Source organism: Priapulus caudatus, unplaced genomic scaffold (assembly GCF_000485595.1).
Source record: "Priapulus caudatus unplaced genomic scaffold, Priapulus_caudatus-5.0.1 Scaffold1497, whole genome shotgun sequence".
NCBI classification, from domain to species: Eukaryota; Metazoa; Priapulida; class Priapulimorpha; order Priapulimorphida; family Priapulidae; genus Priapulus; species Priapulus caudatus.
This window is the reverse complement of record NW_014578558.1, coordinates 8,859-33,049: the sequence shown is the minus strand read 5'-3', so window position 1 is coordinate 33,049 and position 24,191 is coordinate 8,859. Positions and strand designations below refer to the sequence as shown.

The window sequence follows — 24,191 nt, the reverse complement described above, 5'->3', positions numbered from 1 at the left end:
GCAGGCTGATATCATTGCATAACAAAACAAAGCCTGGTTATAACAATATCTCAGAATACATTTTTGATGCCAGTGATTATACAATTTAGTGGGGAACTATACAACTGTGAATTTGTGATTGACAGCATTTATCTTCAGGGATGTGTGTAGTGCAGACTATGGCATCCTATGCTATACAGCTAGGTTAGACATGGACAATGAATCCATTAGGGTCTACTGACTATACAGCGATCTGTGTTAAACATCGAATGTTATATGTAGAGGAGTAGAGTATATTTTATAAAACAGTACAGTATACCTTTTCTTTACTGGATGGAAAACTGGTGTAGGCACCAACAAACTCCTGCACCACATTACTATCTGCAACAAACTTCCCCTCAAAGTATGAAGTTCCCACACCTCTGCAATAAATAATATGGGTGGTATTTTATTTTTGTTTATAAAATGCATTTTTCAAACAGGTTCACTCAGTTCATTTACAAAAGTTTATGGGCTAAAAGAACAAGCTTTTCAGCATGATTATCTTAATCCTAAATAAAGTTATGTGCCAGCTGTTAGAACAGTAATTTGTTAACAGTAGGTTAACTTACTTCTCTGTTGATGTCTTTGAAAATTATGTAAAAGCAACACAATGGTCAATTGGCTCACTTTGGAACATTTGCGAAATGGTAAAGTTTCATGTTGCCATCGGCATGTGCAGCATGCTGCCCTTCTGAACATGCCGGGCATTGCAAGAAATCCTGCGTAGTGAGCTGGGATAACTCAAACTGGAGGTTTCTCCATTCTCGAAATGCCCGCCCAAATACATGAGTAGGGATGGAGGCCTTCTACAAAAAATGTATACACCATAACTTAAACACTTACAATGCTCATCTCACATGAAGTGTCTGTTTCAGTATGAAATTTTAGATTATATTCTTACAATATGAATTAGGATGATTGAAACTAACCCTTCCACACTCCTTTGACATCTGAGAGATTGCTGACAGAAACCTGGATTCAGGAAACTCAGGGCAGATATTGTGGAAGGAGTTCCATGCTCTGAAGAGTTCCTCAGAGAACACTACCGACACTCGGACTGGAGTACCTGGCCACCATCTGTTACTGACCAGTAACTCCAATGATGGCTGGTGTGTGTTACAGCCACACTCACCACAGGTGTATCTTGGGAGATACAGATCATATCTTCCTGTATGTACAGTAAAAACGCACCATATACATATGACTGTTATATAAACAATATAAATTATCATAAATCTTACATTTTTGCATATAAATTGCTATAATGCTATCAAATCAATTGCTAGCTTTATACTGGACATATTCAAACCATTTAGCGTAACAGCCGACACTCCAGCTCCCACCGTCACCTCCTTCTTGCTACTGCCGCAGTCCCCACAGAATGAATTTGTACGAAGGCGCAATGGCAGCACTCTTTCTGTGGAATTAAAGACTACATCATTTCTAAGATGTAACGCCAATACATTATCATCACTGAGTAATTTTTTGCGACAATGTGATACGAGCTACCTAGTCAAGAAGGCGAAACATCTTGAAATTAATTTACGTAAAAAATATGACATTAAATTCAATTTACAACCCAATACTGGGTTGATAAACTCATATAATTTCTTCTTCTCCAGCTAAAATGCAGAACTAGCACGTACGAATAGCAATGATACGATTCCCAACCGGATCGTAATGTTGGCATGTTGTCAACTCGGTCCACTGCCCTTCAGCCTGCATTTTCCTGTCGTGCAATGGATGCTTATTGTGTGTATCGTCGTCACATGCAGCACACAAACACGCATTGCACTGCCGGCAGTATATGACACCTGCAAAAGCATAAATAGATCTCGCATAACAATGTGTTTGTATTATGATGTTTGTGTTACATCGCCAGGTCATACGACTTCACATATTCCTATAACAACAAGTATTTCATATTATATTCATGACAAATATGATCTCTCTAGAAGATTTATCTGCACTTGTTTTTATCAACACTGCAATGTAAGAGCAGAATTACTTCTATGTGTTCAATATGTATAAATTTTGCATGTATGTGTTTAAAATTATGTACACAATTTTAAGTCTCAATTAATTGGTGGAGTCCTAAGAATGATAAATTATTATAGAAACTAAGTATACCTTGTGAAACCTTGCACATAGTGCAGCTTACATCTGCACTTTCTCTTGACAATGTTGCTCTCAGCAGGCGTTGTCTTACTGATGCCCAATTGTCATTCAAATTCTCCATCTCTTTCGTGTGTCGACTACGGTCGAGACCTTGATCACTGCGCACTTCAGCAACATCTTCAGCTATAACGGGTGGCATTATGATGGAGTCTATATAGACTTCCAACGCTGGAACATAACATAACATTTAAGACCAATGTCTCTTTGTGTGGCTATACATTTACTTTTAAGTGAAAAAAACGTTACTAGTCTTACAGAGTTAACAAGCTCCCATGCAATTCTCATTATGTTATTATATACCTTCGACAGCTGCATCCTGAATAGGTACTTCAGTAGCTATTTGAAAAAAAAGAATATTGTGTCATTATTATGCCCATAAATAAATGAGACAGCTATAAAACGTTAATTTCAGTAATTACAGAGTATATTTTTATAAATTCTTCTAATATATTTCAATTTTAATTTTAAAGAAATATGACTACCATTCTATCAAGCGCAAATAAAAATAAAATCCTGATATTATCATTAATAACTGTGTGATAAATAATGTATTTTAACATAAAATACAGATGCCCATACTAACAAGTAATGAGATCCAGATAAAATGTTTACAATTCTCAGATTTTGATGCTATTTCAGTTGTCCACGTGTGGCATCAGGTTATATAACATTCTAAGGTACACTCTATTAATTTGCCTTGTGATAAATTGCTCACCTTCCATACCACAATCATTCTGCACAAGCTGACTTTCAGTGTAGATATCAGTTGTGGTGCCTATTGAAGCAGAAGAAAAAGACCAAGTTTTTAATGCATAGTCAGTCAAACTGCCTAATTCAAATGAATACACTCAAGGAAACACCCAAAGTTTTAGTAATAATCATGTTTATATTCTACATATGTTGGTGGCTGTAGGCATACTGTTACAGTAGATCTGTGTTTCCACAACAAGTTCCACGTATTAAAGGGATAGTTTACTCTAGGTTCTAGGGTTATTTTCAGTTAATTTAGGTTAAAATTACGCTAGATAAAAAGTTTCATGGTTCAATCACCATTAGAAATATTATTAAAAAATGTTTTAAAACTAACGACTACAGTTCGATTACAACGACGGTGGCACCACTCAAAGCGCATGATCTGATAAGTTGCGCAAAACCACTTTTCAGTTAAAGGCTACAGACTGAGGGTGTTTCTTATTTATTCATTTAAAAGCAAAATGATTGTAATATCTTATAAACGAAATATAGTTTCAGTTATAATATGGATAAATTTGCCCTAAAATGAATATCGTTCGGTTAAATAGCATTTAGGTATAAATATAATTGCACTTTTGTGATTAGCCCTCGGTCTGTAACGTGCAAAATAAATTGTCAAATACGCAATGTGATTTCGTATTGGAATTCACTGCCTTCATCCTTAGTAAATAGCAAATTCACAACTTTTTCCGCTGCGATCCGCAGTGTGGATCTACCGACTTGATCCACTCTCTCCATCTTCGTTATAGTCTCCAGGACTTTTGAAGATTATCACTTATGAGGTTATGAGGTTATGTGACCTGATTCCTAGCTGAATTTGAGCTCACCTTGACATTGTCAAGATGAGCTATACTATTGCCATGGGGCGTTGTCCGTCGTACGTCCGTCCGTTCGTCCGTCTGTCCGTCAACATTTGGCTACGGTCAACGATAACTTGAGAACCGTTTGACCCACATGTTTCAATTTGCATACAGTTGTTACTCCAATGGGAGAGATTTGAACGTCCTGTTTTTGAGCCCGCCTACTTTTTGGCAAAAATGGAATTGGTCATAAGTCGGTTCCGGTTTAATGGATTTTGCTCATTTTTGGTATGTGAATGAATAAGGACTGGCCCCAAAACATCACACGGGTTTTGATATTATTTTAAAATTATGCAAATAATTAAGGTAGATTTTGGCAATTTCACTATGCATTTAAGTGTCTGCCTACGGTCAACGATAACTCAAAAACCGCTTGACCCACATGTTTCAAGTTGCATACAGTTGTTACTCCTATGGGAAAGATTTGAACGTCTTATTTTGGAGCACGCCAATCGACCTACTTTCTAGTCATGCCTACTTTTTGGCAAAAATGAAAATGACCATCTAGATTAATTCATTCGATTTTGTAAAATTTGTGTATGTGAATGTGTAAGGCTAGCCCCAAAAACAGTTGTTACTCCTATGGGAGAGATGACAACGTCCTATTACGTTTATTTCGTCTAACTGGTCAACAACTCTACAATCATACCTACGTGTAATATTGTGTTTTAGATTCTTCGTTATAGTAATTTGACTGGAATATTTTATTGTTTTTATTTGTGCGATATTCGAAAACCAAAATGGCAATCATTCAGGTGTAGCGCCATCTCTCGCCCAGATTTCAGACTCAGATCTCAAACATTTATTTTCGCATCAAAAATTACGCATATATATCATTATCAAGAGTATATAATTGGAGATATGCTATATAATGGGAGTTCTCCCATATATACTCTTGCTTTATATATCCCCCTCCCTCTTCTATCACACCCAATGTGAGCTACAGTGTCATTGACACTTTTATTCTTTGTCAGTGACAATATTCCATTCCCTTTCTCCCATCTTCCACTCCCATACATGCCATTCCCATTCACCCAACCTCCATTCCCATTCGTGCGATTCCGATTCCAGGCCGTTCCAATTTCCCCGCCGATCCAAATCCGTACACACATGACTACTCGCCTAATTTGCCGACCGTGATGAAAAAAGTACCGCATCTCGTTAACCGACATTACACATCAATACGGCAGCGTCTTAGCAGCAGCAGCGTAGAGTCTAATACTGCATTACCTCGCGTGAATAATCGCTAATTAATTAGACTTCTCGTACGTACGCCCATAAACTCAAAATTCACAGAGACCATAGCCAAGATAGGTGTTTATATTAGACCGAATAATTCTGTCCCAGATAACTTTTTTTATATTTTGGTGCGGGTTATTGGCCCCAATAACCCTCACCAATATATAAAAAAGATTATATGGGACAGAATTATTCGGTCTAGTGTTTATATGTATCTGTAGATTTTTCGAAATGTACCTCAACTCGTTCGCTCCATGTGATAGTAACTGCACTTTCTTACCGGCAGTATGGCCGCGTCTGTATTTAAGCCTATGGGCATTACCTCGCGTGAATAATTGCTAATTAATTATGCTAGCCGCACACTCTACGATTTTGCACTGTGCACAGCACTAAGCCCTCGCACACTATACGACCCGCTCCTGATCGATCGGGAGGCCACCGCACACTGTCTGACTCAAAGTTGGCGCAAACCATTGCACTCTCGTGGCGTTCCAAGTGGATTTAGCGTGTACTAAGGGTCGGGAGTGTTTCCCCTAGCAGCAAGCAAACGCACTTCCAGCATTTTTTTCAAAATGAAGTTAAATCCAATCTGTGATTGGTCAATTTTCTTCAGCGCTCGGCGGCGGGTCGGATGGCCACACACACTATCCGAGTCGCGTAGTAAGCACTCGCACACTATACGACCCGCTCTGCTCTCGATTCAAATTTCGAATCGTGCCAAAATGACCTCCCGAGCCAAACTTAAGCCTCTCGAGCCAAACTTAAGCCTCCCAATCCAGACGTAAGCCTCCCGATCGCGCTCGGGTCGGATACTATGGATAGTGTCCAGCTAGCGTTAGACTTTTCGTACTTCCATAAATTCAAGCGTCACAGAGATTATAGCCAACGCCAGGCAGTCACTACAGGAAGTTACGTGCGTAGACAATACCGTATTTGGTATTGACGTGTACTACGCGTGCACGTATGTTGTCACTTGCTCCTTCGTGTCGGATCAAGTAATAATCCTGACGTGTAGTGTGTTTGTGTAAGTCTAGTGTTCTTTCGACTATATTGGCGTGGTGGCAGCGGTTCCCGACTTCACGTCTCTGGAGATAAAGTTCGATCTGGACATTGTGTGTCTGTACACTAGCATCGCAGTTATGCATTAGTCACACCGTAAATTGAAATTGCTGTGGACGCACTATACCGGCGGGCTGACTTTTCCGAGATGGCGGCGACTCGGGCACCGAAGCAGTGGTGTTTGAGCAAAATTGAAACTGTGAACTCTTTCGAGCCTTGGAGACAGAACTTGCAAAGGAGACATTTGCAAATATACATTTGCAAATTTTGCCCAATTTCTTGTTGATGGCGTCGATTGGGAGAAAAATACACGTAATGCTCCGCTCCGGGGGTTTGTGGATGACGATGGAGACGTACCGGGTAATAACCGGCGTATGGCACAACAAAAAGTAAGCATGCTTGAATTGATGCTGAAACAAGTGGCCAATTACTGCCCGGTTATATCTCGCAATACTATTGTGAAGAACTCTACTTCCATTGAGAACATATGACAGACGATCCATTTACATTTTGGATTCAAGTCGACAGGCGCCCATTTTATTAGCTCATCTGACGTAGTCAGGTCGGACGGCCACGAGGTCCAAGATGAGTGTGATGAGAGGTGACCGTTATTTGGAAGAAACTGTCGGCAGAGTTCAGATCCGCCAGTCACCATATCTTGATGTGTTTTGTGCCTATCACCCAGTTCGTGTGACCATGGACAGTGGGGCAACTGGGAATATGATACGTGCGTCTACTGCTGTGAGCATAGGCACCAACATTTCTAGCAGTTCGCAGTCCGCTCACCAGGCTGATGGGTCATCCCCATTGAAAGTGATGGGGGAGACTCGTTTGTTTTTCACTCGTGATGGACATAAACTTCAGTTTAAAGGCTTGGTCGTGGAGAATTTGGACACGGATATTTTGGCGGGTATCCCATTCATGGAACAAAACGATATTTTAGTTTGATCGGCACAGTGCCAAATGACTGTTGGCAATGATTCCGTGTTCAAATATGACTTGCTACAGCCTCCGAGTGACAGACTCGTTATTCGGAGAGCTCATGTGATACGTGCACCCATTCACACAACTACTGTTTGGCCTTGGGGGTTCGTAGAAGTAAAGATTCCAGACGACCTTTGCGGTTCTGGTGATGTGTTGGCTATTGAGCGCCACCGATGTGCTGAGAAACAGTCTGATCTCTGGCCTCAGCCCGGCTTAGTCTCGAGTGTATCTGGTGTGGTTCGCATACCAAATTTGACGGGAGAACTCAAGACATTTTGCCGCAATGAACACATTGCGACGGTGCGGCGGACAATGGCGGAGGAGGCATCAGATGTGGTCACGGTTCTCAGGCCAGCACGAGAGTCTAACATAGCATCGGCGACACATCCATGTCCATCGTCGCACGCTAGTCCCGGGGTGTCTACTGTTATGTGTGTCATTTGGATCAAATGCGTGTTGATCCAGACAGTATACTAACGGGGGAGTGAAAGGGAAAATTTATAGACGGTCTCCGGAAATATGACGACGTATTTAATCCTGTGTTCAAGGGTTACAACGGTGCAGTTGGACCATTTCAGGCCATAGTTAACATGGGCCCTGTACTTCCTCCGCAGCGTAAGGGATGGACACCCCAATATTCGTACAATCAACTAGTTAAACTTCAGAATCACTTCGACGATCTGGAGAAGATTGGCGCGTTCAAGCGACCGGAGGATATTGGGGTCTCTGCATGTTGAGTATGTTAGCCCGTCATTTCTTGTAAAAAACCTAGTGGCGGGTTCAGATTAGTCACAGCGTTTGCTGACGTCGGTCGGTACAGTAAACCTCAACCGTCTTTGATGCCGGATGTCGATTCTACTCTGAGACAGATTGCCCATCAGTGGAGATCCACTGATCTTACGAAGGCCTTTCACCAGATTCCACTTTTCCGGGAGTCTATGAAGTATTGCGGTACTGTCATTCCGTTCAAGGGTGTTAGAGTTTACGTTCGCTCAGCCATGGGCATACCCGGTTCAGAGACAGCACTGGAGGAACTGACATTTCGGGTGCGGGGCGGCTTGGTAGAATAAGGTGTGGTAGCCAAAGTGGCTGATGATCTGTATGTGGGAGGGAACACTCCTGAGGAGTTACTCGGTGCATGGGAAAGGGTGCTGTCTGCCTTAGAGCTGTGCAGCTTGAATTTGTCTGCATCCAAAACGATTATTGCTCCAAAACGGATGTCAATTTTGAGGTGGATTTGGAAACTGGGTACTATTCGGGCTAGCCCACATCGTGTTGCTGCTCTATCTGCGTGTTGTGCTCCTACTCAGGTGTCAGGTCTGCGTTCCTTCGTTGGTGCGTTTAAGGTCCTCGCCAGGGTAATTCAAGGCAGTTCATCTCTGTTGGCTCCTTTAGATGACGCGGTTGCGGGACGGGAATCGAAGGATTTGATTGTGTGGACCGATGACCTACGTAGTGCCTTCAAAAAAGCCCAGGAGGCATTAGGTACTACTCGCTCCATTACCCTACCCAGGTCAGAGGATCAACTCTGGATTGTTACAGATGGGTCAGTCAAGAGATATGGTCTGGGGGCCACCTTGTATGTTACCCGGGGGTCTAAGGTGTTACTTGCCGGGTTCTTTAGTGCAAAAGTACGCAAGAACCAGGTGAACTGGTTACCGTGTGAAATCGAGGCTTTGTCGATTGCCGCTTCTATAAAACATTTCAGCCCGTACATCGTTCAGTCTTCTGCAACCGCATGTGTTCTCACTGACAGCAAACCGTGTGTGCAGGCATATGAGAAGCTGTGTAGGGGTCAGTTCTCTGCCAGCCCCAGAGTTCTGTCATTCTTGTCTACGGCTAGTCGGTATCAGGTGTCAGTCAGACACGTTAGCGGGTCAGCCATATTACCATCGGACTTTGCTAGTCGTAACGCACCGGAGTGTGAGGATCATGTATGTCAAGTCTGTTCGTTTGCCCAACAAATTGAGGACTCCGTTCTGCGTCACGTTTCTACGAAGGAAGTTTTGGATGGGTCTGTCAAAATGCCGTTCACTATTAGGTCTGCTTGGTTATAGCTATCCAGTCAGAATGTGCTGATTCGCGTCGTACATGCGCTCATCTGCGTCAGGGTACTCGGCCGTCAAAGAAACTCACAAATGTCAAAGACGTTAAACGTTACTTGGGCATAGCTACCCTGTCTAGGGATGGTTTACTTGTGGTGAGACATGAGGTACCATTGTCCCCATCTCGTGAGTGTATTGTGATCCCCAGACATGCACTTGAAGGCTTCCTCACTGCCCTACATATCAAGTTGGACCATCCTTCCGCTTACCAGTTGAAGTCCGTTGTTCAACGATATTTCCACGCTTTGGATCTGGGTAAAACGATAGGTCACGTCACGCAGGGCTGTCATCAGTGTGCTTCTCTCAAGAAATTCCCACAAATGACCAGTGAACAAAGTACAGGCGATCCGCCTGAATGTGTAGGGTATTTGTTTGCTGCGGATGTCATCAGACGTGAGCGTCAGATGATTCTGATCGTTCGAGAGTATGTTACCTCTTATACCGTGGCCACATTTGTGGAGAACGAACGTCATGAAACGCTTAGGGATGCGATTTTGCAGTTGTGTATAGAGTTATGTCCCCTTGAGGGACCCCCTGCCGTTGTGCGAACAGATCCGGCACCCGGTTTTGCCGCACTGGTTAATGATGAACTCCTGTCACGCCATCGCGTTACGTTGGAGTTAGGTAGAGCTAAGAATGTAAACAAAAACCCGGTAGCCGAAAGGGCGATACAGGAGTTGGAAGAGGAAATCTTACGTCAAGATCCCTCTTGCCGTGCTGTTTTGCCTGTCATGTTAGCGATTGCTGTTGCACGATTGAATACCCGGCTGAGGAATGGGGGGTTATCATCTAAGGAAATGTGGACTCAGCGTGACCAGTTCACCCACAAGCAGATAACTATTGACGACAGTCAAATCATACTGCGTCAACATGAGTTGAGGTGTTCAAACCACCCATTAAGTGAAATGTCTAAAACGCCTAGTGGACTTACTCCCCCATCGGGGCATATTGGGATTGGAGATCTGGTGTATTTGCGATCGGATCGCGACAAGTCACATGCTCGCGATAGGTATCTGGTTGTAAACGTTGAGGGGAGTTGGTGTAATGTTAGAAAGTTTGCCGGTTCTCAACTTCGCCGCCAGTCGTATAGAGTCAGACAGTCTGACTGTTACAAGGTTCCCATCGTCAAGAGTGGACGACGGTATTCTCCTGCGGATGTCGACTCGTCCGATGAAGACGACGGTAGCGAAGGGTAGTGTTGGTCGAGGCTCCAGTGATCCTCCAGGCTCCGGTGATCCCCCAGGCTCCGGTGATCCTCCGGGCCTCCCCGAGATTCCTGGCGTTATAAAAACCCCACCAACTCTAGGTAGTTCCCCAGATTCTACGTGCATTCCTGCTGTCGTGGATACCCCAGTACCTCCAGGGGAGGATCTATCGCATTGTGTGGACTCGGAGGCGGTTGATCAGTGTCTCGAGGGACGTCAGCCCAGAAAGCTTGGTGATTATGTCCTTTATTAGGCAAAGTTAGGATTTGTGCTCTTTAATATATTCTTTCCTATGTGTTTACGTGGTTGCTGATAGAGCATTTAATTTTGGTATGATATAAGTATTGCGGTATGTTGGAAGTATGGCTGTGCGTGTGACTGGTAATGTTGAGCTCTCTGATGGGGTGACTGTAGTGTAACTTTGGTATGAACAAGTGTGCACATTAGTTACGGTATAGGCCCTATTGCGTATCCTGTATGGACATGACCATTGCAAATGTGTGAATTGACCATTACAAGGTTGTTGATCGGTAAGGTTGGTGGATTTGTCATTTGTCACCTCCAATGTTTGATTTATACATGTACCTTAAAGGACAATTGAAGTCAAATTTTATAACTTTTTGAACTAATGTTTGTTGAATGGGGTATGCTCTGGAACTGGCTATGTTCGAAAATGGGGGTCTCCGGAACTAGGATTTCGTTGAAATTCAATGCTATGACACTGGACACGTTTAAAAGAGGGGGTCTCCGGAACTGTGGGGGGAACAGTGATTTTCTTTAAAATCTATGCTGTAGCACTTGAACCAATAATTGTTGTATTATGTAGAGGAGAAAAAACATAACCCGGAGAGAGATGAACGCACGCACAGCACACGTACGCACACGCACACGCACACACGCACACACGCACACACGCACACACAGAAACACACGCACGCACGACACCATACAACACACACACACGTTGCATGCATGCCTTGACGGCCCGGCTTCAACGTATTCTGAAGTACGATGCACTGGAACGGAAATATTAAAAAAACTAGGGTCTCCGGAACGGCAAAAATGTAAGATCTGCATGGTAACTAAAATGCTCTGGAACGAGATATTCTTCAAAATGCGATGCACTGGAACGGAAGTTTAGGGTTAGGGTTGAAAATAGGGGTCTCTCCGCGGCACATACCTACCATGCAATATATATGGAGTGCCCCCCCGACCGAGCACGACCAGTTAAGGTCAACAATGCAATGGTCATGCATGTCCATCGAGACATGTTAGATAAGGTAGATGAACAAAATGTAATTTCAGAATTTGTAAGTTGCCATCCAGGCAGAAAAGATAAAATTGAAATAAAAATTAATAAAATGACAAGTTATCTGACTGGACTGTCTGGTATTACTATTAATACTGATCAATTAGAGGTGTTTATTAGTGCTCTAAGATTTGGAATGTGTATTTAATCTGACAATGTGCCTATTCAAATTCAAACTTCAAAACATACAAATGTAATAGTGAAAGTATAAATGCAGATTGAAAATAGGCTTATTTTTCATCAAATGTGATATACAATTTTGTAATAAAGGTTTTATTATGTATTATACTCATAATATTCTATTTTAGATACTTTAGTCAAACATCAGCTTTAGCTACATTCCTCTTTGAAATTTACAAATTTGATTCTTTAAAATGATCAGATGTGGTTGACTTTACCAGACCCTGCTTCCTCAACATACGCCTGAAAGACATGCCAGAAATGCCATTTCCACGGCTCTACATTCAAACATATTTTCGGGGGGAGATACCCTAACGCCGACGGCGATACAGTATTCTGCAGCTGGCACTTTTTGCGGAGGCCACTAACGGGCCTGGCAGTGACTGTCGATAGAGCAATAATAGAAGCATCGAAGTGAGCAGTTGAATACATTTGTGTTTATATATCATTATAGCTGATTACGTCACCGTGAACATAGTAAAAAAAGTAAAAAATATACTTTCACTTTTTACGACAAATAATAAAATATTCTGTTCACTTTTTATGGTTAAATTGCTGGCATATATACTTCCTATATTACTAATATTGGTTCGATCACACTACACTGTGACTCATACAGTAGCCATATGGCAAGCAATTAATTGGAAACATTAATTCGAATTGGTTTAGGTTTTTTTGGCATTTTTATATTAGTTGAGAAACAAGTCTTGATCAGTGTAAGAATTTGAACGATACGTTAGTTCTCGTTATGGTTTTACTTTTATCGGTAAAAAAATGCGGAAATTTTTTTTACAACTTTATTACCAGTAGAAAATTCGTGACGTAGTCAATTTAGTGTACGGAGTCGATTGTGGGTTTATGAGGTTGAAACGCGTCCAAGTGCTGTTGATTCACTTCTCGCCACATCACAATATTGTCAGTTCACGTTATTATTAGTTTATTATTTATTAAATCTTTATTGCACTAGGCTTAATTCAAGATGATAATATACATGTACCAAAGACAGTTAGTCTTTTCACGGAGAAAAAATCTGCTAACACTATGGTTGAGCACATGGTTGAGCATATTTGTTAAGCTTAACGTTGTTTCGCGGATAGGTGGCGCTGCGATTGACATCGGCAAAAGCTTGTTAAGGATGTTTTTGGTGCAAAAGCGACAGGAAAGGATGCGATATGATATGGCTTATAGCATTTGAATTATAATAAAAAATTTTTATTTTAGGAGGTTGGGGATCGGTTGGAGGAGGGGGTTAGGGGGTGGGGCCGGCGCGGGGGTGGGAGGCGTACGCGAGAGGGGAGCGGGGGTCGGTGGCCCGTGGGGGTGTGGTCGGGGGAGGGGGGGGGGGCGGGGGGGGCGGGAGGTGTGCGAAAGAGGGCAAGTCGCATGTTAGGGGGTTTAGGTTAGGTTTAGGGTTTAGGTTAGGTTAGGGTTAGGCGTTGGGAGGGTTTCTTTTTTTAAATGCCTATAGTTCTTATGCCTAAGTGCGCCTAGGTAGGGGTCTCATTCTATCGCATCTAACTGCCGGGTGCGTTTTTGGTCTGTTGTTCGTCTTGGTAAGCACTCTATTTCCATACCTCAAACCGCCCTAGAACCAATATCCCAGAACCACCGCAGCTACGCCCTACATTCCTAACCCTAACCCCAACCCTAACTCTAATCCAGAGCATATAAAGCACAGCTTTGATATTAAGTGCTCTGCTCTAACTCTACCAACCTAATTAAATTTAATTATCCACTAATAATTAATTAACTAAAAAAATATTATTAATTACATATTTTTTAATAAAGTCATTAAATAGTGCAGTTATATTGGGAAAAATAGTTAAAATGAAGTAAAGATTAAAAATAAAAAAAGTGAAACAAAATAAACAAATGGATTCGATATAAGTGCTCGACCGTGTGCTTCATCCGTTTTTTCTTGACCAGCTGATCTTTGTCGTGTCATTACTTCCTTAGCCTTAGGCTAAGACTTTATCAGACAGTAGAAAGGAGTAGTCACACCTAATCAACGGGACAGTCAACCCCTAATATGGCCGCGCCAACGGAAACTCATGGTGATTTACGACAAGAGCATTTAGAAAGGGGTAAAATAGCTATCGTTGGCAGGTTATGTTATAGTTGGTTATGCAGAGGGGTCGTTGTGGCGGTATCAGCGTACTACAGATATGTACGCGAGGTAGTTTTAGGTTGTGTTAGTATTATGTTTATATTCTTCTATTGGAGGTATGTTTAGGGTTAGGTTAAATTTGTAAGGGTACACTTCTGCTAGTACAGAATTGGTACACTTTGTGTATACATATATGTACCTCGGGTACATATCTGTAGTACCTGATACGACAACGACCCCTTTAGCAGTAGTTATTGTTACCACTGGCAGCAAGAACCAGTCCGCACCTGCAGATACAGCACACACCGCACACACAGGTCAATGGCCGCGTGTGTGCTAGCTGTAGCTGCAGGTGCGGACTGGTTCTTAAGCACAGCGTTTATTTAAAAAAACTGCGGGATTCAGCCATAAAAACAAGGCATTCAAACTATAGTTTAAATGTAAAACGGTTTTAATACTGATGCCGTATTCGAACATGAATATGCCGCACATCCACCGATGTCACTATAACCCTAACCCTAACCCTAACTCTTTGCAATATTTGGTCTATCGGACCTTCGGTCTATAGGGCTGCATGCCCGCGTAAATTCCCACACACAGCATATGCATCGAGGCGCGCCAGGGTTTTTCGGCCGTAGCCTAGTCGAGTGCATGAAATGCGCTTAGAAATTAAGTTTAAAAATATAGATGTCCGGATGCGTAGCCTGGAGGCTAGGCGACCGATTCCGGACGTGTAACCACTGCGTATTCGAATAAACCTTCGGTCTATCGGGCCTTCGGTCTATCGGACCTTCGGTCTATAGGACAGTAACCGAATTTATAGCTAAGCCTCGCCAGACGACCGTATATGACGTGAAAACCATGTCGTGGAAAAGTACGATTTCTGTCAAAACGAAGGAAGCTACGCGGTTTGGAATATTACCGGAAAATAGAATAAGGACCAGTGAACAAAAGAAGCTCATGTTTGTATACATTTGTATTTTTATTCACATCGAACTCGTACGACAAAAATGTAGTGAAATCGGTACTAAACATGTGTCTTACTCCTTTGTCTTCATGTATACTCCTGATCGTATAATATAATCGCTGACCACAATTCATTTTCGCAATGGCAGTGGCAGTCGCTACTGAATAATACTGCAGTCGCACAGGGGAGCGATGGCTCCGACCAATGCATTTAGATAAACACAGGTTAGGAAGATGATTGGTCACGTACTTATGTGACATAGAATGTGGGGCAACAATTAATAATAATGACTAATGTTTGCTTGATCTACCGTGTCTACGCTCCCGAGTCTTGGGTCTTTTCAGTAATAACGTTGTAACCTCGTAACCTCGTAAATAATTGTCTTCAAAGTCAAGTGGAGTATAACGAAGACGAAAAGAGAGAAAGTTGCTCGAACGAACAGATCATGCAACACTGCGGATCGCAGTAGAAAAAGCCTCAAAATCGCAGTTAACTAAAAAGGAAGGGAGAGAATTACGAAATGTGATCTGTCGTGTTAACCTTGGCTTGTCTTCGTAGCGGACTGATAGGCAGGGGCTGGTCGATGCTATTCGCCGCCGTCGGTCACCCCGTCTGCGTCTACGACGTCGAGCAGAAACAGGTGAGCATGCGGCTTAGATTAATGATCGCCGATGCTTCCGTCAGCGTATCCTCGCTGACAGATCCTCTGCCCATGTAGCCATTCACTCCGTGACAGACAGACAGACATTCGCCGACGGATCACGGCCGGGCAGTGAATTTTCTCAAAGTGTAAAAACCTGGCTCTCAACATTGGAGACTGTGAATCTCCCGTGGCTCGGATGACCACGTAAAATGGCGGTCGCGTCTCCAGTAATACTAAGGCCAATGGGGACGTAAAAGAACCACTAAAGGCGCAAAAAGACTCTAGCTATGACCATGAACCCTCAGTGCCATTCGGCTAAAAGACTAACTACCTGGCTGTACCCAAGCTAGGTCACACCGTTTGGCTAGCTATAGCATTCCCTATAGCTATCCCTGCGTTATTATCCACGTAACTGTGGGATACGCAGAAAACTATCCAGATCCAGATCCAGCACATTAGATACAATAATGTAACCCAACAAGAGTAGGAGAGAGACATTGCAAGAGTACATTTAATTTGGATTAAACAGTATTGTATGTAACAGCCCAGCTAAGACATTAGTATGGAGATTTCGGGGGTGTGTAACTCACATGAGCAGTAGACTAGATCAGGATGGATAGTTTGAACTCGCAGTATAAATAGAATAACCATACAGTGACTAAAGACAGGATCGAGTTTTACTTGGTCGAGATTTACTTAGAAACGAGTTGCGTCAGCAAGGGAAACAATTGCACCAGCCACGAAATCTGAGTTGGGAGTAGTGTTTTGACGACGCGTACTTAACAACGGCACGTAGGGAGGGGGGGCGCAGCCAGCTAGGTATATAAGGCGCCTCGAACCGCAGCAGAGAGCGTTATTTTTCCGGTAGGGAAAGAAGAAGAAGAAGAAGAAGAAGAAGAAAAAGAAAAAAAAAGAAAAAAAAAGCAGAAGAGGAAGAAGAAGAAAGCATTTGAGGTTTCAGGTAGGTAGAACTACGGGTACGGGGAATAAAACGGGAAGGAAAGAACCACGGGATTTCAGGTCAGTAGAGCCAGGAGTGACTACGAGGGAGACACCTTGGAGGCTACCTAAGTCTACGCAAAGAAATGACGACGGGGAGAGGAGAAGACGAAGCCGGCGACGCGTTAATTCTTCAATGTTAGTCTAGTGGTTAGTTAAACCACGAACAGCGCTTCACGCTGCACTGATAATCGCAATAACGGCAAACCAGATAACTTATAACGCCAGCTAGGTAGCGTAAGCTACATATACGAGATAAATACAGATCCGCGGCGTATCCGAATGCAGGGGAATTGTTTGTGAGCTAGTAAGAAACAATAAAGCTATAAGTATAACAGTACAGTTAACCGAATATAACTGTGTTCTGTTCCACTGGTACCACATGTTATGCGCTATCTGCCTAAGGACAGGACCGAGCAATGAATCCACACAACTAAACACGCGTTAACTATATAACGCCCGTCATACAGTAGTCGGCTGCCCCTAGGGCCACAACATTAGTACATTAACAAGAGTACATTAACATTACTGTACTCACGTTGGATTACAATATTGTATGTAACAGCCACGCTAAGACATTAGTACATTAACAATAGTACATTATACACCCCACAGCCGTACACTTGTTGGATTACATTATTGTATCTAACATCCCTTAGCTCTAGAACTATAGCCATTCGCTCTGCGACAGGCACACTACACTGTGGCAGAGCAATTAAAGGGCTAGTTCTACAGCTATCATCCCCTCTGCCCATTCAGCATCGAAAGCTTCATGGCCGTTTTTCGTAAATAAACCCATTTGGTTATACATGACATATGCTGAGTCTCATCTATTGGATTATTTCGTACATAACTTCCCACCCACTTTATACATAACTGGCCAGCCGCCACCCGCGTAAAATCAATTGCCCTGGCCGCCGCCTTAATTCGTGCCAGCTGTTTGCCGGCTCACATGTGATTATAATCCATCTCTCTCTCTCTCTCTCTCTCTCTGTCTATCTATCTCTCTCTCTCTCTCTCTCTCTCTCTCTCTCTCTCTCGCTCTCTCTCTCCCTCTCTCTCTCTCTGTCTATCTCTTGCTGTCTCTCACTGTCTCTCCCTCTCTCCCCCTCCATCCCTCCCTCCCGCCGTCCTTCCTCTCTGTGTCTCTCTCTCTGTGCATGTGTGTGCGTGCGTGCGTGTGTGCATATATGTGCTTGATGTTGTTTATGTTTCACTCTGCGTTTGCTTGCGCTTTCTGTGGCAGCTGATTTTTTCCATGAAGCCGTTCGTTGACAAATTCTAATTTACACATACAGGCACCATAACATCTCGAAGCGGGGGGGGGGGTATTATTATTACTCTGGGACAATCATTCTAGTTACATTCTATTTGATAAATTATAGTCGATAGTGTAAACTTTGAAATCCATGCTCATATGTTTAAATATTTCATGTCAACGTCAATGTCATTCATTAACTTGTATTTGAATTGTTATTATTGTTCTTGTTATTAGAATTAGCCCATAGAGATTAGGTGGGTGCGAAAGTGTAGCTGATAGATTTATTCGAATTGGCTACGAAAGTCAAACAAGAATATAGAAGACTTATGTATAAGACGTCTTGCTATGCACAAATGAATTTATCAGCAGAATACCAGACACCAGCTGAGCCCTGTCGCACTGCGGCACTTGTTGGTGCATTATAAGCACTGTTCTATTGAAGAACAGTGATTTTCGTCAGCGAGGCGGTGTTTTGGACAAATTTCTGTGTGGCGGCTGAGAATTTAAGCGAGGCGGCCCGCCTCACTCGTGTCAATACAGGGAAAACACTGGTAATGAGTGTCAATGTTATTTGGGAAGCGTTTCGTTGTTGTTGTTATTCGTGCAGCTATAAACAAAAATGTAGGTACTCGCTAACGCGGCTGAAACCACCGGCACAGAGGCCCGGTATTTTGCCAATGTTACTGGCCCTCCAAATTATTTGCTTACGTCGTTTCCATTTTTGGCCACCGCAGGTCCTGGCAGCATTTGAATTTATAGAGGCCGAGCTCAAGAGACATGAGAAGGAAGGAACATTGCGGGGAACATTGAACGCAGCTCAACAGAGGGCGCTAATATCTTCGTCTAGCGACCTGAAAAGCTGCGTCAGTGTCGGGTGTCATGGCGCCGTTCAAATTTTGTAGCGTTGATGTGTAATTAATTATAACAATGAAATTAGGTATCCGGTAACAAATACGTGTGGGTATAGACAATTTGTTATACAGTAAGTACAGTTTTATGCAGTAAAATCCTAGAGGCTACTGTCCCTTTAAGCTTATTAGCAATAGCATATGTGCTATTTATGCGTCTGTCTACAAATCATCATAGAAATGATGATAGACCCTAAAATCTGACCCTGAAATGATGACCCTAACCCTAACCCAAACCCTTCATATCATGGTTATAGCACTTGAACTAGAACGGAAATACGTATACCTTCCATCTCGAACATGCTTTCCACAAATTCATTTATAGGATCAAGCCTAGTCTCCATTGCTGCGGTACCTATTGTGGAATAAAAGAAATGGACCACTGAAGATTTTTTTAAATGAATGTGTCTACAAATCAATCACAGGAATGATGATGGATAAATCCCTTCATATCATGGTTATAGCACTTAGAACGAAAAACATGTATACCTTCCATCTCAAACACGCTTTCCACAAATTCATCTATAGGATCACGCCTAGTCTCCATTGCTGCGGTACCTACTGTGGAATAAAAAAAATGGACCACTGAAGATTTGATTGCATGTCTGCCTACAAATCAATCATAGAAATTATTAAAGTTAAATATCTTCATGTAATGATTGCACTACTGAAGGCAAAAACACGGCAGCCAAAGACCAACTGTTATGTTCCGTGTGAAAGTCGTAGAATCTCGCTCTAGCCAATTAGGAATGGTTTATACAATAATATTTTATTTGCCTTAAGTTCTATCAAATATTACAGTTGGTCAGTGTGTCTTGACCTCTAGAACACAAACATGTATATCAGGGGTTAATAATGACAAAGGGGTTTAACACGTATTCGGTACTGATTGCACTACATTTTGTCGTACGGGTTCTATGTAAATAAAAATACAAATGTATACATGAGCTTCAAAATAAAAATACAAATACAAATGTATACATGAGCTTCTTTTGTTCACTGGTCCTTATTCTTCCAGTAGTATTACAAACCGTGTAGCTTCCTTCGTTTTGACATAAATCGTACTTTTGCACAACATGGTTTTCACGTTATTTATCGTTGTGTGGCATTGCCAAGCGGTAAATTCACATACACAGCAACTGGAACGAGGCGCGGCAGGGCTTTTAGTAGTCTAGCCGAGTGCAAAAAATGCGCTTAGAAATTAAGTTACGTTGCACCCATGCTGGGTTTAAAAATTAAAACTATTTTACATTGAAACTATAGTTAGAATGCCTTGTTTTTATGGTTAAATCCCGCAGTTTTTTTAAATAAACGCTGAGCTGGTAAAATATCTTAACTACTTCACCCACGGAAGAATGATGTGTATGAATCTTATAGCGAGTAAATTGACGCTCCAGCTGATTGTAGCTTTTCGCACATGTTTTGCATAGCAAGCGTTACTATGCAATTGCAGGCGAATGCATGTGTTTACACCTTACTTATCATGACCATCTGTATGTGATAAAGGTGAGAGTTAACGTCGTCATCACTCGGCTTTGTTAGCCGAACAAAAACTTCTTCGGGAGATAACGTACGGGAGACGCAATCCCTGTCGCGCCTCGTTCCAGTTGCTGTGTATGCGAATTTACCACTTGGCCTCGCCACACGACGGTAAATAACGTGAAAACCATGCCGTGCAAAAGTACGATTTATGTCAAAACGAAGGAAGCGTTTGTAATACTACTGGAAGATAGAATAAGGACCAGTGAACAAAAGAAGCTCATGTTTGTATACATTTGAATTTTTATTCACATCAAACTCGTACGACAAAATGTAGTGAAATCCGTACCAAATACGTGTCAGACTCCTTTGTCTTTATTAACTCCTGATGTATATATACCTTCCACTTGTTACCTTCACCTTTACCTTGTTACTTTGTAAATGGAGAACTATTTGCTTAGAACCAAAATGGATTATGAATGTAGACAATTAATTACTCTGAGCTAGTTAGTAGCTCCATAAATAATCTGGGATTGAATGAAAACAAATCTACAGCCTCGTCTACACAACGAAATTTTACTCGAGTTAAGCGTTAACTCGAGTTAGCGATTATGTAGCGTCTACATGACAACATACGATAGCGATTATTACCGATCGATATTACGAGTGTTGCCGCCTAGCGTGGAGTTATGTACTTTTCGCTAACTCAAATTAAGCGTCTAAACGGGGCCTTAACTCGAGTTAGCTTAACCTGGATCGACTGGCGAGGTTAAGCTAACTCGAGTTAACGCTAACTCGAGTTAAGGCCCCGTATAGACGCTTAACTCGAGTTAAATTTCGTAGTGTAGACGAGGCTTATATTTGTTCTGGGCAGAATTACAAAGGATAAGGTATCGTATAAAGATTAGGCCCATAAATTGTGCGGTACGGAACTGTTCTACTTCTAGTTCTAGGACCTAGGCTGAAAATAGCCCTATAATAAGCTATATTAATAATAGCATCATAGACTGTGAATTTACTATAATCTCCTGCTAGTAACTAGTACTACTAGTAGTAGTACTACTAGTAGTAGTAATACTACTAGTAATACTCGTACTACTAGTAATTACTATACTACTCTAATTAGTATTAGTAATAGTAATAGTGTATTGTAATTAATACTAATAGTAATAGTAATACAGGTACAACACCGATTTTCCTGAACCCTTGGTTCCAATTAAGACCTTTCCGGAGGGGGAAGGGGGAGGGGAGGAGGCTCTAATAGCAAAAGCAGTTCACTCCATTGTTAACAGTCAACAAATCCATGTTTAACCCTCCTCTTGAGGGTCAAAAGTTTATCGTAAACAGTGAGAGCGAGTGTAAGAAATGGTGCGCCACTGTAACTGCACGTGAGAATACTGTAACATGCGCTTTCAGTGTCGAACAACAATGTGACAGCCTGGACTGACGAGGAATAAATTCGTTGTTCGTATATTATATAGTAAACCTTGGTTCCTCAGTATTAGCTATCGAAATACAACATTGTCGTTCAATTGCCTACGTCAAGAATTTTCTATGGTGTATATTTGTAAACTTTTTCTTGCAATTTTTATACATGAAAAGTAAGTACTAACGGGACTAAATGTATCCTTAAATTTTTACCTGATGAGATTGTCTCTCAACTAGTTAAAAATAAAAAATAAACTGGGCAATTTGATATACAAATCACGACATTGCATGCTTGCTATGGTCAATGTATGATTCACGAGTGTTTGTTCACATCGAACGGAATAGCAAAATACGAAGTATAATTATATTGCATTAATTCAGCAATTTAACCATTAAAAGTTAACAGAATCACTTACATTTCGTGGAAAAGTGGACATAATTTATGTTTACTTTCACTATTGACGGTGACGTGATCACTTTCAATCCGCTCGCCGTCGTTGCCTTGCAGGATGGAGTATTGAGTGTGGCCGACATTGACAAGGTGATGTGGGCAGGTCTCGGACCGCGATATGCCTTCCTCGGTCCTCTAGAGACGGCCCACCTGAACGCAGACGGTAAGATAGTTGCAGAGGTCACGGATACAAATAATTTAATACCTGAACGTAGACGGTAAGATCGTTTGCATAAATTCACGTAACCTTCACAGCGGTCACATACAAATAATCTAATACCTGAACGTAGACGGTAAGATCGTTCGCATAAATTCACGTAACCTTCACAGCGGTCACATACAAATAATCTCATCTCTAAACGTAGACGGTAAGATCGTTTGCATAAAGTAACGTGACCTTCAAACAAAGTTAACAAAAGTTTCTAACAGTTAAAGTGAGGTTACTGATACGAATAATCGGGGCGGTTATCAGCAGTTAATTATACCCCCCCCCCGCAAACGAAGTTTTGGGGGTATATCGGGGTGATCTCACAATCGGTCGGTCTGGCGGTCGGTCAGTCCGTTGCAAAAATTTTGTGCCGCGAACTACTTCCACAGTTTCTAAGCAATTCCAATCAAACCTCATACACATGATCACTACGAAGTGTAGATGTGCGCAACATATTTTGTGTGTGCGTTAGTCAAGGCGTTGCAATAGAAACCGTAACTCATCGTTGATTATACTACCCCTTGCCATTGCAAAAAGTTCATGGCGCAAACTACTTTCACAGTTTTCAAGAGATTCCAATGAAACTTCATACACTTGATCAATACGAAGTGTAGATGTGTGCGTCAGTTAAGCCGTTGCCATGGAAGCCGTGTCTTATAATTATAATTTTTTGTAATTGTGTCATATCTTTTTGTGTTCAGTGTGTTCTTTACTCATAACATATGCCACATTATGACCTTCCATTTCCCATCCGACAAAGTGGTATTGCGGGGGTATTAATCACTACCAGTGATAGTTTTGATGCACGATTACAATTTTGCGTTCTGTGTTTGATTTCCGCTGCTATTTCCTGGACTTTCTCGTGATAGCGCGAGACATCGACCAGGGTGCAGTGATGCAATTAATCGCACCGCAGCAATTTTGGTCTGAGTCTAAACACAGATGTTCATATATTTTATGTTACTATGTATATATACACTATGTTTCTATAACGAAGTCATTAAAGTTACACAGCTATATCTTTATTACTGTACTACCGGTATAGCAAAGCATATCAACGCGGTGGCGGGAGGGCGCACTTGATTCGGTTGCCAGTGAGTTTATCAGAAGAATACCCGGCTACAGTACACGTCAGTTGAGCGCTATCGCTCTGCGGCACTTGTTAGATTTTAGGTACGTGAGTTGGTACGATGTCTTCAAGTTCAGTTTTCTATGATATAACTGCATAAAATCTGAGAATTTTTAACGTTGGTGTAAACAGTGATATAGCCGCTGTGAGGTGAGACGATATTTTGCGAGATTTCTTTCAGATTGAGGGTTTCTGAGCAAAAATCTCGTAAATATTCCTTTAACCTAAATTCTGGTTACGATTACCCTTACTCCTGCCCCTTCGTACCGCCATTTTTCATTTATATCTTTATATTTATATCTTATTTCTTTATTTTTATTTTTATTTATATATTTTTAAGTAGATGCGTTCTCTTGTTTAGGCATAGTCGACTGCATGCGCCAATACGGAGCCGGCCTGGAGCATGTGAGCGCCACCATGGGGCCGACGCCGGTGTACACAGCGCCACCGCCATCTCTTGAGCAGATTAACAAACAACTGGAGGAAATGACGCCGCTTGGAGAGATGGGGGCGCGGCGGGCGTGGCGGGACAAGATGCTGTCAGCTTTAGCCAGGCTCAAGCGCGACATGGAGACGGAGTAACGATGCAGCAGCAGTAGTTACTCGCTTGTCTGCCAAGACGAGCGTAGTCAGCGAATATCTACGCTCAGTACTCGGTTCTGTCTCTCTCTCTCTCTCTTACACTCTTTCTCTCTCTCTCTCTCGCTCGCATTTTAAA

At 42.1% G+C, this 24,191-nt stretch overlaps 2 protein-coding genes across 4 annotated transcripts in view; one reads left to right on the top strand and one right to left on the bottom strand.

Annotated features, from left to right (window-relative positions):
* The window catches only part of LOC106816821, an 18,187-nt gene extending 3,941 nt beyond the window's left edge, over positions 1-14,246 (bottom strand). Inside the window, exons 1-2 of one of the 3 annotated variants that reach the window (XM_014821456.1) lie at positions 14,222-14,246; positions 299-401 (exon numbers count right to left, since the gene is read on the bottom strand). The gene's annotated coding sequence lies outside the window, so the exon portion shown is untranslated. Of the gene's footprint in view, positions 1-298; positions 422-648; positions 826-14,221 lie in introns of those variants that run through there. The other 2 variants (XM_014821455.1, XM_014821454.1) reach the window with 2 other exon arrangements.
* Positions 13,806-24,191, top strand: LOC106816819 (lambda-crystallin homolog). The gene is made up of 5 exons (XM_014821451.1): positions 13,806-13,999; positions 15,526-15,607; positions 18,605-18,733; positions 22,194-22,299; positions 23,835-24,191. Exons 1-5 carry the CDS (start codon positions 13,923-13,925, stop codon positions 24,053-24,055), a joined length of 615 nt encoding a protein of 204 aa, XP_014676937.1. The 5' UTR covers positions 13,806-13,922; the 3' UTR covers positions 24,056-24,191.